Here is a 19,110-nt window from a genome sequence, read left to right as displayed (position 1 = left end):
ATGTGCTGTATACGGTTCTATATAGAACCCTTTTCAAAAGTTAAAAAAAAAAAGTAGCACAAAAATGCCGTGCTTGTAATAGAAGAACCCTTTTTGGTGTTACATGGAACCATACAACACATTCTCCATCAGCCTGAAGAACCACTTCACCATGCAGAGAACCTTTTAAGCTTGCAAATAGATCTACACAGAACTCATTGTTCCGTATAGAACCACTGTATTTACTAAAGAACCTTTGAAGAACCATCTTTTTTAATAGTGTAGGTGAATATTAATATGCATTATTATCATATCAGCTGATAACCGATCACTGACCTGTCTGGTCCATTGTAACTGATTTTATGACCCAATGGGTTTAGTTAATTGTGACCTGCTCAGACTTTATTTCAGCATCAGCAAATTCTCCTCCACACGTCCAGCAGATTAAATATGAATTATAATGTTGAACAGATAATAATAGGAGGTGAGCAGCTCCAGCTGTGAACTTCCTACTGAATTATGAGCTCCACTGAGCTCAGAGAGAGATAATGCAGACAGTTCTAATGTTCTCCTCAGTGAAGGCTGGTGCTCTGCACGGTTTCCTCAGGTTTATCATTTCTCCTCTGATCAACCTGTTGATCTGACTCAGGTCTGTATCTGTTCCTCGACTCTTTTACTCTGTTTATTCTCTTTATTCTCCTGTTTTCACTGAATCCACTCAGAAGAGCTGAGTGGTCTTCTCACAGTGGAAGGATGGACAGAAACACCTCTGGATGTTTTCAGATCTGAAGCAGCTTCAATTTCTCCTCTCTCTCAAAGATCAATCAATCAAGCCTTATTTCGACACAAGAGTGACCCTCATTTATAGTCTAGCTGAATAAGTTAAACTACTAAACTATTAAATTTGTCAACAAAAACAAATAAAAATCAACATGATTCATACAGAAATTAAGAGTTAGGTTTAGGTCATAAAATATGTGATTAAAACAAATGAAAAGTGAAAGATCCAGACATGACAACAGGCAATACAACAACACAAAAGATCTGAGAAATAATGTTATTCAGTAAGATAGTAAAAATAAAACTGAACAGGAAAAGAATGAACATCAAATTAAAGAACTGCAGTAAAACTGAAATAAAACAAAACAGAGCAGAAGGAACTACGATCAGTAAAGCCACTGCAGGCTCAGTGGAGGAGTTCAAACTGGTTGAGTGACTCCAGCAAATGGAGCTTTGATGAAAGTGCTGTTTATCTGATGGGGGCAGTTTTGGGGTCGACCAGCTCCTCCAGGTGGTTTTTAGGAGCCACATTTTCTCTGTAGCTTTTAACTGAACTCCAGTTTTGAAGATGCTTTAGTGGAAAATGACTTTCTCCTCTCTAAATGAAGGGGGGGGGGGGGGGGGGGGGGGGGGGGTGCTCTGACTTTTGCACAGTACTGTATACAGCGTGACAGTTATGTGCTGACGTTCTTCAAATTCTCAAATTCTCAAAAATAAATCTTCCAGTTGTTCCCAACCTCACTCAGTTCACTATACTGTCCGCATGTCTTGATGCACATATCAATAAACATTTTTCTGTTTTGGAAGGAAAATAATTTGCAGTTATTATTTGTGATGTGTTGACATTTAGTGTTCAGTTAAGACAGTTTTACCCCAAAAGACACAAATATAAACATAATGGGCCAAATGCTCTGAGCTGCAGCTGAACTACTCACAATCTACATGCACTGAAATCACTTTCTGTAATTGTGCTAAAACACTCCACTCTGATTTTGGGGACCAGACTGTCTGTCTGTAAGTGAGTGAGTGGGTGAATGAACAAATGAATTAATGAATGCAATTATAAATGAATGAGTAAATACAGTGTGGTTTGTTATGACCCAGTCTAGGGTCAGGCCTTAACAGACAATAAGACTGGGCTGTGACCAAACACTGGACACCTCTTTAACACCAGCTCATGTGTAATGTGACAGAACCAGCCAGATGCTCACAGTAAAAACAGAAATGGGGCTTGACAAGAACCAGAATCGGTGAACAGACATGGGTCAAATCCAAAAGAGCCAAAAGACAAAAAAGAATAAACATAACAAAAGCAACCAGACCCAAAATGGCAAAGAGGAAAATACAAGAAATCTAGCAACAAGGTTGTGAAGGGAAGGTAAGAGAAGGCAAGGGAAGATAAGGGAAGGGAAGGGAAGGGAAGGGAAGGGAAGGGAAGGGAAGGGAAGGGAAGGGAAGGGAAAGGGAAAGGAAGGGAAGGTCAGTAAGGTGAGGGAAGGGATGGGAAGGTTGGAAAATGAAAGTAAGGGAAGGTTGGGAAAGGGAAGGGAAGGCTCAGAAGCTCTTCAACAAGAAGCACTACCTTGCAAAGTAACCAAAAGCTCTGGCTTTTGAACTACACCAAACTGGTCATATGACAAACAGAGCAAGTGCAACACATCAGTATTCTAGTGTTTGTGAACAGTGATTGGACGATGGTGGAAGTCCAACAGTCAATCCCACATGATTCTGGGACATGAAGCCCATGTGCGAGCTGGAGCCAGAGGGATGCGTGACATAATGTTTATTTTTAATTTCCTGAAAGTTCTCAATGACAAAAGGCTAAGCTGGAGGTGAAAGATGACTTCAGGGAGAAGCGTGCACCAAAACAGCAAACTAAACAACTAAAGCTTTTAAAATTAACTGAACCTCAAAAATCAAATGAAACAAAAACGCAAAAAGCTGCACGTTTATCTTCCCGATTTAAACCAGGCAAAAAGGTGAAAGTAAACAAATGGCACTCGTCCTCTACTCCACGCCACATGGCCACAGGCACACACAGAAGAGTTCATAACAGATTTTCTTTTATTGAAAATGTATCACATCACTGAGCATCATCATATCAATACATCAGCGTATCGTTACAACCATTAGACTCGTAACAAAGACGGTCTTCTGGATTCTTTAGTGAAGAAAATAGCTCTATATAGAAACTTAACCACTTATAGAACCATCTACTCACTTACATGGTTCTCTGCACAGTGAAATGATTCCTCAGACTGATGGCGAAATTTTCAAAAAGGTTCTGTATAGAACACATAATTACTCCCTCAAAGCAGATCACGGTCATTAATCCTGCTCATATAAAGCAGGATTTTTTTATTAGACAGTAAGATTAGTCAGAATTACACTAACAGCTGACTGGATCGAGCTTAAGACCCTCAAATACCACACAGAACACAACCTGAGGTGTAGCCAATGAGAGGCCATCCTCAGTCAGTCAGGCATCCTCTCTCCATTTGTTCATATCTTCTTAAACTCTCCTCTAAAGGTTCTTCTTAGAACGTGATCCTCATCTGTTTCAAATCTAAACGCTCCGTTATCTTCATCACTACTTTCCAAACCCGCTGCAGCAGCTTCAGCAGCTGGAAACTCTCTGACGCCGTTTCACGCGAGTCTCCTGTGTGGACTGAATGAAGAATGAAGGGTTTCCGGCGTGACGGTCAGTCCTTAGTGATCTCCTGAGTGTCCGTCAGTCAGTTTCACACAGAATGTAGACGGACACACAAATCCACCAGCTCCACACGGTGAGAGGCAGGTGACGTGTATCTCAGCCCCTCTTCATAGGCTCATAACTCTGGATGTGAGTCTCAAAGGATCTCGTGATGAGATGGAATGGAAAGGGCGGCTCTACGGATCCAGGAAGAACTGGAATTCTGAGATAGATCATCACACAGAGACAGACAGACAACAGAGAACTTGAAATGCATGTGAATTTGTTGACCCCAGAGGTTTTCAAATCAGTTTTAAATGGTAATCTGACCTTCAGTTTGGAGTATTTTGGTCTCTCCCCATTCAGAGAGAGAGGAATCTGGTCTTGTATGGCTGAAAATAACAGCATACTGTGACAGAATTTATCATGATAAGGATAAAATATCATATTGTCCAGTTCTACCTGGAGCTGCTGCTGTACTGCTGCTCTGAAAATGTTCTGCGTGTCCTTTTATGTCTTTGTTGGATGTTTAAGTCAGAAAATGGTAGATGGTAAAGTGGCAGGGTACCACAGGAAGAGTTAAGTAGTTGATTAGTTGGTTAATTGGATCAGGTGTGTAATTGGATCAGGTGTGTTGGGAGCCAGAAGAAATCTAAAATGTAAGGAGCAGTGGAACAAGAGGAGCAGGACTGAACCACAGCATTAACTTACTACAGCACTCATTTACTACATACTGTGACTGTAATATTACTTTTATATATATTACATTATATATAATATAATATTACTAAATAATTAATGTGAGATGGTTGAAGATTTATCTCTTTAGTTTGACACTAGAGTCAGTCTATTACAGATTACTCAACAACACTGCACGGTCTGAGGCACAAAGCTCTTTACTAGCCAGCTTGTTGTTTAAATTTTCCGTTCCACCTTAAATGGTACTGCAGAATAAGCTGGCGATTAAGGAGGTAAATTCACTAGTATAAAGCTTTGGCACTGAAAAGTCAACCTCATCTCAGCTTCTGTTCTCAAATCTGCATTAAATATTCAAGCATCAAAAACCATCACAGTTCAGTCATTTCGATCAGCCGCTCATCAGACTGTTCAAACAGCTCCTTCACACGCAGCACTGAAACTCTCCACCCCATAGAATCCTGATTAATATTAATGCTGTTCCCTTTGCAGATATGATTAGTGTCACTTTCCTATTAACCTGTGTGAGGAGTGCAGGCTGGAGTGGAAGAGACTTAAATTAGAAAATAATGGAAGGAAATTAACAAACTGATTAATTTCTTTATGACGGAGGACGTCTCCTCACATTAAAGGGCCCTTATCATGGAAATCTTATTGAGAGTCTGATGGAGTATATAAAAAATATAAGTGGGGTAGCCACGGGCTGGAGGTCAGGGAACCGCCCCTGTGACCGGAAGGTCACAGATTCGATCCCCTGAGCTGACAATACATGACTGAGGTGCCCTTGAGCAAGACACCTAACCCCCAACTGCTCCCTGGGCACTGTGGATAGGGCTGCCCACCGCTCCGGGCAAGTGTGCTCACTGCCCCCTAGTGTGTGTGTTCACTAGTGTGTATGTGGTGTTTCATTGCACGGACGGGTTAAACACGGAGGTGAAATTTTCTCGTTGTGGGACTAAAAAATTCACGCTGAAGTGTTTTGGCCCAGAGTGCTTTCTGGTGGGGCTAAACTACTGCAGGCTGAATGGGTGGGGCTAAACTGCTGTAGCTGAATGGGTGGGGCTAAACTGCTGTAGCTGAATGGGTGGGGCTAAACTACTGCAGGCTGAATGGGCGGGGCTAAACTACTGCAGGCTGAATGGGCGGGGCTAAACTGCTGTAGCTGAATGGGCGGGGCTAAACTGCTGTAGCTGAATGGGTGGGGCTAAATTACTGCAGGCTGAATGGGCGGGGCTAAACTACTGCAGGCTGAATGGGCGGGGCTAAACTGCTGTAGCTGAATGGGTGGGGCTAAACTACTATAAACTGAATAGATGGAGCTACAGCACTTTAGTTTTCCATGATAATGGCCCTTCAAGGCGTTTTAACACTGAATAATATGAGAGGCTGAATAAACTCAGACTCAGATTAAAAGTCTCCTCCAGTTCTACTAGTTATTAACTCCGTCTGTTCTAAGGCTGTTCTGTATGAACTCTGCGGCGCCGCTGAACCAGATCTTCTCCACCTCGCCTCTGCCCGTCTCCCAGAGCAGCTGCAGCAGCTGGGCACCAGGCCTTGCCGTGACCATCAGGTACTCCTCGTTTTCGGGCTGCTGGAGAACAGTGTAGTGAGCCAGAACCAGAGACTGACAGAAGCGGCTCAGAACCAGCAGGTACAGCACGTCTCTCTCCTCTGGATTCAGGGGAATTACGCTCTCCCAGCCCGCCAACACCGCTGCCCCCACCGCTAACGGCCTGGGCCTCTTGATCATCATGTACATGATGGTGATGGCCAGCTCAAACACAAAATACCCGCTGCTCATATCTCCAAAGTCCAGAATGCCACTGATCCTGTAGCTGGACGGTCCATCCGGTTCAACCAGAATGTTCTGTTCATTAAAGTCTCCGTGGTTAATACCTGCAGGACGAGGGAGAGACTCGTTAAAGCGACAGTTCAGTGAAACATATAATTAGTGCAAATGTAGTCGATCAGCCCAGATGTGTTTGGTGTCTGAAGTCTGGAGCTATGAGGCTCATGGAGCTAATAGAAGCTTCCACTCCACCAACTGGCTGGTGCTGACTGCACGCCTTTCCTCCAGTGTCCTAGTAAAGGTGGCTTCGTAATTGTCAGCTTTTCATTCGAATTTTCCTTTCCGCCTTAAATGGTGCAGCAGTTACATTCTGGCACCGTAAATTCTAAATTGGACTCGCTGGTTCAGGCAGGAAATTATTACATCATTCTTACATTTGCGGAAGGAGTTCAGCTTCGGCACCACACGGGTTTTGAACTGTTCAATAACCTTCTTCACCACCTCCTGCAGCGGATCTCCATCCAGGACAGACAAGAACTGCTCTAACAGAGGAACACTCGCTAATCTCCAGATGAAGTTCTCCCTCTGAAGAGCCCTCAGGTGCGGATGCTCCATCTGCACGACGATCAACAAACAACAAAAACAACAACACAACAAACAGACAGACACTAAAAACATGCAAAAAATTAAACTTTTCAAAATCTGCTCCCTTTCAACACAAAACTGTATTATATGAACTGGTTCTGAATTCACTGCCTGATGACTGAGACGCTGTTTTATGAGAGTTTAGAGAACTTCAACTCCATTCATGGTGGAGGGAGACATGCAGGGCGCTGTGCGGCAAAATAGTCCCCAAAGAAAACTCATTATTCCAGATTTTCCACTGTTTTCCATCATCAACATTCCATATGAGCTCAGAAGACTCGTGTAGGTTCTCTGGTGGTTCTGGATAGTAAATAAAGTGTCTATATCTGTGTTGTAGTCATGGCGACACCTGGTTCCCATCACCACCACTGTAAAGACGTCTGACACTGTACTATACAGAAATTGTGTACAATTGGTGGAATTCACCTTTAAAATCCCCCCTTACACCAAATGTAGTCAGTCGAGACACATTTGGTGTCTTATACCCCAACAGTCAGCAACTGTACATTAGCATTTATGTAAAATAGCATTTTGCATACACTAAATTAAATATGTAAATCATGTTGGAGCTACATTATCACCTGAGTGTCTCAGCTGATCTTAGCGAATGAAGCACATTGTGCCTCAACTGATTTAGTCTTTAGCTGAAGGATCTTTAATCTGTGGTTCTTACCTGCAGCAGAATGGTGTCCATGGTGGCGGCTGTTCTTCCAACTTCATATAAAAGCTGCGGAGTGCAGGTCACCTGCGCTATCGTGGTGCCGGGCAGGAAGGTCAACAAGCGCACCAGATATTTCTGCACCCCAAAACCACAATCTGCACAAAACACAGACAAAACACAGAACATTGTTCAGCGGTGATCTCAGAGCACAGCGGTTCTGTAGCTCAGAGCGCAAAGCTACATGCTGAAGTCATGAGCTCAAAGATCAGCAGATGAGGAACACAGTCTGCGTCCATCTCCTCTGATCAATATCAAATACAGCAGCTTTAATATGAGCTGCTTTACGTCTCCTTAAATCTGTACACATCTACTCTTTCACAGTGTCCGGCCTCAGAAGCAAACAGAGCAGCAGTTCCCTCATCGCTAACTAACTAAGCTCAGCTAAGGAAGTGCTTTTACTGTTTTCTTTTTACTTTTTAATTCTAGAGTCACATTTTATTAAACTACACTGTGGTATCAGACTCAGTATAAGCGAGTACTAAAAAGTATGTACTCATCCTCGGTCTGAAAAAGATGACACTGATGCATCACTATAAATAACGAACATGAGAGGTCCAAGGACTGAACCTTGTGGGACCTCCTGAGGGGAAGCACAGGTGAAGGACTCAAGCCCTATTTGGAGGTGGTTACACCTCCATGGGAAGGAGGGCAATGCCAGTTTAGCTCAGGATGTCTGTAATGTTTATGAGTGACTTGCAATAGATAAGAAACCTCAGTGTAAATGACAGATACTTCTTTTACTTTAATTTACTCACCTCCTTTAATCCAGAAAAGAGTAGAAAAGCTGTTAAAATATCTAATCAGCCATTATTTCACTCCAACCATTTACTTTTCTGCCCTAAGTGACAGCTGTGCATCAAGAGTATCTCCGTTAGCCTGAATTCACAACAGTCAACTTCACCGCATAAGATCAAACTAATGAAGGACAGCACTGCTGCGGTATCGGTCATTAGGTCAGTATGGCGTTTGTCTGCGCTGTGATGGTGTCTAAAGCCTACATGGTCAGGTCTGTCACACCTGGCACTTGTCAGGTATGTGCTTGGCCTAATCTTGGCATCAGTCCAGTGTAGATCCCTGGTAACATAAGAAATAAAGCTTCAGTTCGCTCCCTGGCTTATGGCCAGCTTGGATTCTTCACTTATTTACCTTCTGTAAAGGTAAAGACATCCTGTACAGGAAGGGTCAAAGCTGGCTCTACAACCTGAGGAGGCTGAGGTCCTTTAACATCTGCAGGAAGCTCCTGCAGATGTTCTATCAGACCATGGTTGCCAGCTGTCTTTTCTATGCTGTGGTGTGCTGGGGAGGAAACATAAAAAGGAGAGACGAGAGGCGACTGGTCAAGCTGGTCAGGCGAGCGGGGTCAGCGGTCGGTGTGGAACTGGACACTGTGGTCAAGGTGGCTGAGAGAAGGACACTACACAAACTGCTCTCCATTATGGAGGATGATGGCCACCCACTGCACACCATCATCATGGACAGGAGGAGCAGGTTTAGTGGCAGGCTGCTGTCACAGAGCTGCTCAACCCACAGATTCAGGAGGTCTTCATCCCCAGAGCCATCAGGCTCTTCAACTCTTCCCAGGGGGGGCCAGCAGAGACGGGGGGTGGGGGGACTGAATCTGAATCTCATGTTAAATCACGAATCATCGTGTGTCTTTACATCTCAGGCTTATCTTGTGTGTCTTTATCCATCTGCACATATAGACAGCGTCGCTGCCAATATAGACAGCGTCGCTGCACATATAGACAGCGTTGCTGCACATATAGACAGTGTTGCACATATAGACAGCATCGCTGCACATATAGACAGTGTTGCACATATAGACAGCGTCGCTGCACATATAGACAGTGTTGCACATATAGACAGTGTTGCTGCACATATAGACAGCGTTGCACATATAGACAGCGTCGCTGCACATATAGACAGTGTTGCACATATAGACAGCGTCGCTGCACATATAGACAGTGTTGCACATATAGACAGTGTTGCTGCACATATAGACAGTGTTGCACATATAGACAGCGTCGCTGCACATATAGACAGCGTCGCTGCACATATAGACAGTGTCGCTGCACATATAGACAGCGTCGCTGCACATATAGACAGTGTTGCACATATAGACAGTGTTGCTGCACATATAGACAGTGTTGCACATATAGACAGCGTCGCTGCACATATAGACAGCGTCGCTGCACATATAGACAGTGTCGCTGCACATATAGACAGTGTTGCTGCACATATAGACAGCGTTGCACATATAGACAGTGTTGCACATATAGACAGTGTTGCTGCACATATAGACAGTGTTGCACATATAGACAGCGTCGCTGCACATATAGACAGCGTCGCTGCACATATAGACAGTGTCGCTGCACATATAGACAGTGTTGCACATATAGACAGCGTTGCTGCACATATAGACAGTGTTGCACATATAGACAGTGTTGCTGCACTTATAGACAGTGTTGCTGCACATATAGACAGCGTTGCACATATAGACAGTGTTGCTGCACATACAGACAGCGTTGCACATATAGACAGCGTCGCTGCACATATAGACAGTGTTGCACATATAGACAGTGTTGCTGCACATATAGACAGTGTTGCACATATAGACAGCGTCGCTGCACATATAGACAGCGTCGCTGCACATATAGACAGCGTCGCTGCACATATAGACAGTGTCGCTGCACATATAGACAGCGTTGCACATATAGACAGTGTTGCACATATAGACAGTGTTGCTGCACATATAGACAGTGTTGCACATATAGACAGCGTCGCTGCACATATAGACAGCGTCGCTGCACATATAGACAGTGTCGCTGCACATATAGACAGTGTTGCACATATAGACAGCGTTGCTGCACATATAGACAGTGTTGCACATATAGACAGTGTTGCTGCACATATAGACAGTGTTGCTGCACATATAGACAGCGTTGCACATATAGACAGTGTTGCTGCACATACAGACAGCGTTGCACATATAGACAGTGTTGCTGCACATATAGACAGTGTTGTACATATAGACAGCGTCGCTGCACATATAGACAGTGTTGCTGCACATATAGACAGCGTCGCTGCACATATAGACAGTGTTGCACATATAGACAGCGTTGCTGCACATATAGACAGTGTTGCTGCACATATAGACAGCGTTGCACATATAGACAGTGTTGCTGCACATATAGACAGTGTTGCACATATAGACAGCGTTGCTGCACATATAGACAGTGTTGCTGCACATATAGACAGCGTTGCACATATAGACAGTGTTGCTGCACATATAGACAGCGTCGCTGCACATATAGACAGTGTTGCACATATAGACAGTGTTGCTGCACATATAGACAGCGTCACTGCACATATAGACAGTGTTGCACATATAGACAGTGTTGCTGCACATATAGACCGTGTTGCACATATAGACAGCGTCGCTGCACATATAGACAGTGTCGCTGCACATATAGACAGCGTTGCTGCACATATAGACCGTGTTGCACATATAGACAGCGTCGCTGCACATATAGACAGTGTCGCTGCACATATAGACAGCGTTGCTGCACATATAGACAGCGTCGCTGCACATATAGACCGTGTTGCACATATAGACAGCGTCGCTGCACATATAGACAGCGTTGCTGCACATATAGACAGCGTCGCTGCACATATAGACAGTGTTGCACATATAGACAGTGTTGCACATATAGACAGCATCGCTGCACATATAGACAGTGTTGCACATATAGACAGCATCGCTGCACATATAGACAGCGTCGCTGCACATATAGACAGTGTTGCACATATAGACAGCGTCGCTGCACATATAGACAGTGTTGCACATATAGACAGCATCGCTGCACATATAGACAGCGTCGCTGCACATATAGACAGTGTTGCACATATAGACAGCGTCGCTGCACATATAGACAGTGTTGCACATATAGACAGCATCGCTGCACATATAGACAGCGTCGCTGCACATATAGACAGTGTTGCACATATAGACAGCGTCGCTGCACATATAGACAGTGTTGCACATATAGACAGCGTTGCTGCACATACTGCACTTTCTGCATACCTCATTGCACATCTGGACACTTTATTTGGTACATTCTGTGGTCATTATACGCCGTCACCTGTAACTTCTTGTACAATCATTATTGCACTGCATCTCTCATCTCAGGTTATAGATCTTATCACAGACTGTTGTATTTTTCTATTTGTATATCTGCCTGTAGAGGATCAACATAAAGGACCTGGTTTATTTATTCTTGTTATATGTCTACACTCTTATTACGGCTATCTATCTATCTATCTATCTATCTATCTATCTATCTATCTATCTATCTATCTTCTTCGTGCTCAGTGACTCACTGTGCACTTTCAGACTCTGTTATTAATCAATGCTAATAATAATGCTGAGAAAGTTAATGCATGAATAAAGTTTAACATGATTAATGATTAAATCCAACTTTTTTAATGTTGACAGCAGCTGATTTTCATGGTTAGGTTCTGCATTCACACAATAAAATAATGTTGAGCTGGGCAATATGACAAAATTCATCAGCACTTTGATAAATTACATCATAAAATGTCACGTGTTTTCTGAGCATGTTGAAATATCTTCAGCACTGATAAACACTTCCTGACTGCATGTTTGATCATAAACAGAGGTGAATTATTATTGTGCATCGTGAAAACTTCCAAAGTATCATAATATTATGTTTTCCTGTATAGCTCTAACTGAAAGTATTAAATAGACTTTAATAACTGCTTTATAAACACAAACTAATCTTACTTTAAGGTCAAGCTTCAGGAAATGAGACAAATGGGATTCATTCGTCATTAACTACTGGAATTATGAGACAAATGGTGATTAATTATTATAACTGATTGATAATCAGCCAGAAGGTGCAGATCTGAATTTAGTGAAGCAGCTTTCAGTTACAGAACCTCATCATCTCAGAATGATCTACAGAAGCTTTTACAGCTCCAGCAGCTTTTTATACAGTTTAGTTTAATCATCAGAGGTTTATTAGGGTTCCAACACGCCGTGTAAGAACCCAATTGTTTTTGTCAAGATTTTTCTTATTATTCTTTTTCTGCCCTGAAACGGAACGCACAGCCCAAACCGTAAGTCCTACAGACTTGAAACTTGGTCGACTGGTAGTAGTCCCTCCCGCTACTCAGGTGCAAGAAACCAGCCCAGTCGGGCACAAGGGGGCGCTATAGCGAAGGTCAACGCGTTTGGGCCTATATCTCCTAAACCAGATTTTTGCCAGACATGGCACATTTTTTTCTAGGTTCCTTGGGTCCAAACAAACCACTTTCCTATTTGGACAGTTTAGCTCCGCCCACTTAGATTTTTGCAATACTGCGAAATATGCGAAACCTACTTTTGCGAACTAGTCCGCCAATTTTCGCCCGATCCTCATGTATTTGGTCTCAGAAAAATTCAGAAGAGCCTGAACCTCAACAACATGGCTGCCATATGCAAATGAACACATCTGGATAAATTCAAATTAATGCAGAATTAATTGAAAAATCTGTAACTGAAGAATCGTTCAGCCAAAAAAATTAAAACTTCATATACACATTCGGCACAAGATTCTGATGTAGTCCTTCAATTTTTATGCACATATGTAATTAGGGGGTGGGGTTAATGCTACATAGCTGTTTCTCAGCATCCGTACATTTTTTTTGCATGTTTTTACTCAGTGTTGTGTGGATAAATCAATTAATTACTGCGGTCATGGTATTTCTAGCTTGATTTGCTATCACTCAACAGTCATTGGCCAGATCATCTCAAAACGTGAAAGATGTTTACATACTGATACTCTTAGGGGGTATGCCACTTTTGGTCCAGATTGGCCTTTAGGGGGCACTTCAGCACTCAAAAACACTTCAAAATCAATTAAATTGCTATTACAATGTTATTACAAGGTTGATCAACAAACAATTGGTGCCATACGACTCAGTTCACTCACCTGAACAACTTTCTAATTGCATGTCATGTCAAAAATTGTACTGCTTGTCTGGTATTTTGCCTTATTTGTTCAAAGATTTCACTATACAAAGGCTTATTATACAAAGCTCAAAAGGTCATTCTGACCAAAACCTGGTGAACATCTATGGTTTTAGTCCTTGATCAATAATGACATCATATTGAGGCCTTTTGACTGATTCTGACCCAGTTTCACTGAGCTGCTCTACACCTAAAGGGCCCATTATAACTGCATTAGGCCTCTCTATGGCCTACATCAAGTCAATGGGTTAAACACTGAACCAGTCCACTGTGCAAGTGGTACTGTGTGAGAAAAGCTGCCAATGGTCATGTAGTTCTGACATCTATGTTCTACAAACCAGTGTAGCTCAGTACATATGAATGGGAACTTATAATGTGGGTAAAGACCTCAGCTCGTTGTTTATGGCAACTGAAGGCCTTTTGATGAATTGACATCATTTCAGTTCTATTCGCTCAGCCTCTGAACAAGATTCAAACATCTTGAGGCCTTTTTACACCTGATGGGCTAAACTGCTGAAGGGCTGGTGCTGCTTGTACGTGCTTGAACCCGCTCATCGCCGCTTGCGGCTATATTTATATTTATATTTGATATTAAATTGCAATCCCAACTATTTTTAAAAATTCCTCCATAACTCAGTGTGAGAGACTCAGAGGTTCAGAGGGTTTGGTGTGAAACGGTTCAGACGTCTTTACAGTGGTGGTGATGGGAACCAGGCGTCGCCATGACTACAACACAGATATAGACACTTTATTTACCATCCAGAACCACCAGAGAACCTACACGAGTCTTCTGTGCTTATATGGAATGTTGATGATGGAAAACAGTGGAAAATCTGGAATAATGAGTTTTCTTTGGGGACTATTTTGCCGCACAGCGCCCTGCATGTCTCCCTCCACCATGAATGGAGTTGAAGTTCTCTAAACTCTCATAAAACAGCGTCTCAGTCATCAGGCAGTGAATTCAGAACCAGTTCATGTAGGAACTTTCTGTGAGGAGCTTTTAGAGGGACGTCTGGTTCCCATCACCTCCACTGTGAGGAGCTTTTAGAGGGACGTCTGGTTCCCATCACCTCCACTGTGAGGAGCTTTTAGAGGGACGTCTGGTTCCCATCACCTCCACTGTGAGGAGCTTTTAGAGGGACGTCTGGTTCCTATCACCACCACTGTGAACGGTTCTGACTTGGTGAGTTTATCTAGAACAGAGTTTCACACCAAACCGCTCAGAACCGCTCTGATTACATCTTATCCACTTAATTGAAATTAGAAAAATCAGTGGAATTCCCCTTCAACTATTTACTACTTTGACTACATGGATTAAGCAAATTAAAGTTCTGTCCTACCGATTTCCTCCAAACTCATCAGCTGACCGGTTACCGTGGGGACGGCGGTCTGGGCAGGAAGTCCTCTCTGCCATAAGAAGTTCATGGTGTGGGTTTGGACCTCCAGCAGAGGGAGATTCTGGCTGTCTGCCAAGTTCATGACCTTCAGCACATACTGTCCACCTTCTGAAGAGACCACGTGGAAGTTCTGGTCATCGTAACTGGGCAGTGGACGGATGCTGGACACTGTCAGGCCAAAAAGTCGTCCTGTGATGTCGGTAGCTTGGGAAACGGTGAGATTTGGCTTGGACTCTTTCACCGACATGGCTGTAGAAGAAGGAGAGGAAGATGGAGATGATGATGATGATGATGATGATGAAGAAGATGGTTTTAACTGATTTAATTCAACACTGGTTTAAAACAGAAGGCAGATGGACTCTGGTTGGAGATCCTGAGCTCACAGCTGTGGATGTGTCTGTATGTGGGACAAATCCTGAGCTCACAGTCATGGCCGTCCTACAAGCTCAAAGTCCAAATTCCACTAGGAAGTCCAGAATGTGGGCGTTGTTTGGTTTCCCAGCCGCCAATCATAGCGAGGGGGCGAGGCCTGTGATCAAATCTCAGCATAGGGGGCGTGGCTTGCCGCAGCAGCGGTGGGAAATAGCAAACCGTTACAGGGCTGGATAAGAGTTTGACTGCGTGTCCTGAAACACGATTAACGCTTAAAAACGGGTTTAAACGACTTCAGCGACGACAGACACGCGCCACTCACTCTAAATACCGATACAGGACTCTGAACTCACTTTAATTAATTCAATAATCACCAAAGCGCCGCTCAAACTCACCACACACGACGCCCACAGCGCCTCGGCGGCCAGTCAGGGGCTCGAAATCTCAGCGCGCTCTGCGTCTGCGTGACCCGCCTGACCGCGGAGCTCCTGAAACCGCTTACTGGGCTCTTTGGCCCGTGACGTCATGCGCAGCGCTGAGGCGCGTTCAAGAGGCAAAGCCCGACGCGATTTCAGAGCACTGCTAAAGACTCGTAGCAGTTTTTGGACCTGCAGCCTGATTCGGTTTACAGGTTCTGGTCATTAAATCAGTGATTTGGAGATTCATAGATGCGCAGTTTAAAGCAGTCGAGTCTCTGGGCTCACAAGTGGGCACACCGGGGACATTTACAGCTCAGCGGTCAGTGTATCATTAAAATATCCAATTCATTTTTTAAAATGTACGTAATGAAAAAACGGGGTCGGTTCGGCTTTCATGTATTTTGGCCACAGTGACTGTTGTACCATAATGAACTGTGCTGAAGAGTGAAGCTGGTCATCATCAGCGGGAATAAATTACAATAGTCATATGAAAAATGACATTTCTTCCTTTACACCTCACAAGATTTGTTAAGTGACCCTTATTAGTCCCACAATGGGGAAATTTCAAAACAGCATTTAATCCATCCGTGCAGTGAAATCCCACACACACTCTAATGAACACACACACACACACACACACACACACACACACTAGGGGGCAGTGAGCACACTTGCCCAGAGCAGTGGGCAGCCCTATCCACAGCGCCCAAGGAGCAGTTGGGGATAGGTGCCTTGCTCAAGGACACCTCAGTCATGGACCGTCAGTTCAGGGGGTCGAACTGGCAACCTTCTAATCACAGGGCTGGTTCCCACCTCCAGCCTACACCTTTCCTCACCAGACTCAATCCTGCTTAGCTTCTGAGACCAGACGAGATCGGGCGTTCTCAGAGTGGTATGGCTGTTCATAGCAGTGTTGCTTGTTGCGTTTTATAAATAAAGTTCCTAAAGTCACAGCTTCTGGTGGAGTTTTACACAGCAGTGTTCTGTAAAATGAGTGGTAGAAGTGGTCAGTAGACAGCAGCAGAGCCCCCTGCTGGACAAACCAATTACAAAATGAGACGACTGCCCAGCTGCTCTGCTGCAGGACTTTCTCAGGACTTTGTGGTGTGTTTTAAATTCACATTTTAAAATGGGAACGGCTCCAGCCAGGGACAGTCCACCAAAAACCTGGATGTCTGGCCACCCGACCCGAGGGGTGCACCTGTCTACACTACGCTGATATCTTGATGTGGTGTAAAGACATTGTAAAATTGTCTCACTTTATTGACGGATAATTGCAACATCAGCACTAAAACATGGACAAGACCACTTTCTAAGGCACTGACTTAGGAGACAGCACAGGTAGCAAGGCGTCAAGGCAGCTTCCCTCAGTTTCAGACACAGTTCAGTGCTGCAGTGCACGAGCAGAACACTCGAAAGGCACTCGAGTGCCTATCAGGTGCCACCAGTTGAGGAATCATACGGCTGGGCACTGATAACAGATGCTTTATGACTGTTCTCTGTTCTACATTCAGTAACTGGACTGCATTCTGCCCTCATTACAGCAGGCTGACCATTACAACCAATCAACACTGTACAAACACAGAACTGAACAGCTTTCAGTCTGTGCTCCTCCTAACACCTGCTGTCACTCTTCTTTATGAGTAAATTATGCAAAGATATATATATTATAACGGATCTTTTATTAAGACGAGCAGAAAATGAGAATGAACTGAAATGAGTTGGAATGACTGAACGCCCAACATAAAACCACACAGAAAACACATCTCAACTCAGGAACAACAACATAAACGACAATAACTGTCTCTTAAAGGGGGAACATGCCTCCCACAAACCTCTCCTTATGGCCCTTTTACAGCCAGTGGCAGATAGTATTTTACTTTAAAGTACTGAGTCCTATCTGGAGGGTCTCTCTTATCAGGTAACATGGAGAGGGTCCACATCCTCCCCACGCAGGCTCTCCAATGGTGTTCCACAAGGCTCGGTGTTGGGTCCTCTTCTCTTTTCTCTTTAAACTGATTCTCTTGGTGATGTAACCTCCTCTCATTGTTTGATTGTTCCGTCTGTAGAGGCGAGAAGTCTTGGTGTGGTTCTGGAGGGTCAGTTATCGTTTGCAGCTCATATCACAAACTTGACATGTCATGCAGGTTTGGAGTATCTGACCCTGTCTCACTCGAGAGGCCACACTGCTGCTAGTTTGGTCTCTTGACTACTGCAACTCGCTCTTGGCTGGTGGTGGTGGTGTGTTAGTGTGTGTTGTGCTGGTCTGAGTGGATCAGACACAGCAGTGCTGCTGGAGTTTTTAAACACCTCAGTGCCACAGCTGGACTGAGAATAGTCCACCAACCAAAAATATGCAGCCAACAGCGTCCTGTGGGCAGCGTCCTGTGGGCAGCGTCCTGTGGCCACTGATGAATGTCTAGAGGATGACCAACACAAACTGTGCAGCAGCAGATGAGCTGTCGTCTCTGACTTTACATCTACAAGGTGGACCAACAAGGTAGGAGTGTCTATAATAGAGTGGACAGTGAGTGGACACAGTGTTTAAAAACTCCAGCAGCACCGCTGTGTCTGATCCACTCAGACCAGCGCAACACACACTAACACACCACCAGCACGTCAGTGTTACTGCAGTGCTGAGAATGACCCACCACCCAAACAGTACCTGCTCTGTGGGGGTCCATGGGGGTCCTGACCACTGAAGAACAGGGTAACAGAGTATCAGAGAAACAGATGGACTACAGTCTGTAACTGTAGAACTACAGAGTGGAACTATACGGTCAGTGGAGCTGATAAAGTGGACAGTGAGTGTAGAAACAACCAGGTGGTCAGAATGTTACGCCTGACCAGTGTACATACCCACACCCTGAAATTTATCTGTAGTTAACTGCACATACAATATCATTAATGATAGATATAATTCTATTAAAACATATATTCATAATACATTATAACATCTTACATTATGTATGAAATTTGATATTGTATTATGTGAAATATAACATTAAATAAGATAATGTTATGGTATCCAAGATGCCACCACAGTCGTCTGCTTGTACATTTTGTATTTGTTGTTATTTGTTAATGTCGTCAACTTTATATCAAACTCAGTCAGCTGGAGCAGTTACTGACCTTCAGGGACGTTTCTCCAGACATCAGTCCAGATTCTAAAACCGTCAGAGTTTTGAAATCCTCACAGCGGGGGCGCTGGCTCTGCTCACCCTGGCGAGGAGGTGGAGAGGCGGACGTGTGGGCGAGTTCGTAAAGCTGAGATGAGTGGGTTTCGTACACCTTTACTGTCTTTATTCCTCTCCAATCTACACAACTTCCTGTTGTCCCCTGCCCAGTTCTTCACGGAGACCTGGTTTTCTACAGCACGCTGCACCTCCACACTCCATGGTGTGCACATGTCACAGTACCATTAATCATGAACTTCCTATCTAGTTTCACTTTTCATCAACCACAAACCCACCATTCATCTCTGTCCCAGAGCTTTCTTCTTCATTCTGGTCACTGTTTGATAAATAGCAGTTTTGATATTATGTCAAAGACGTCTGTGCATCATAGTGCAGATATATCCACTGAACTT

At 43.9% G+C, this 19,110-nt stretch overlaps 1 protein-coding gene across 1 annotated transcript; it reads right to left on the bottom strand.

The window, feature by feature from the left end:
• Window positions 1–5,337: 5,337 nt before the first annotated feature.
• On the bottom strand, window positions 5,338–15,503 carry hykk.2 (hydroxylysine kinase, tandem duplicate 2). Its single transcript, XM_017681886.2, has 4 exons — window positions 14,674–15,503; window positions 7,255–7,397; window positions 6,371–6,551; window positions 5,338–6,043 (listed from the first exon to the last, which is right to left on the bottom strand). The coding sequence occupies exons 1-4, from the start codon at window positions 14,975–14,977 to the stop codon at window positions 5,577–5,579; spliced, it is 1,095 nt and encodes a 364-aa protein (XP_017537375.1). The 5' UTR covers window positions 14,978–15,503; the 3' UTR covers window positions 5,338–5,576.
• Window positions 15,504–19,110: the final 3,607 nt, after the last annotated feature.

The sequence above is a fragment of the Pygocentrus nattereri genome, chromosome 15 (assembly GCF_015220715.1).
Source record: "Pygocentrus nattereri isolate fPygNat1 chromosome 15, fPygNat1.pri, whole genome shotgun sequence".
Lineage (NCBI taxonomy): Eukaryota > Metazoa > Chordata > Actinopteri > Characiformes > Serrasalmidae > Pygocentrus > Pygocentrus nattereri.
This window is presented reverse-complemented; position numbering and strand designations above follow the sequence as displayed.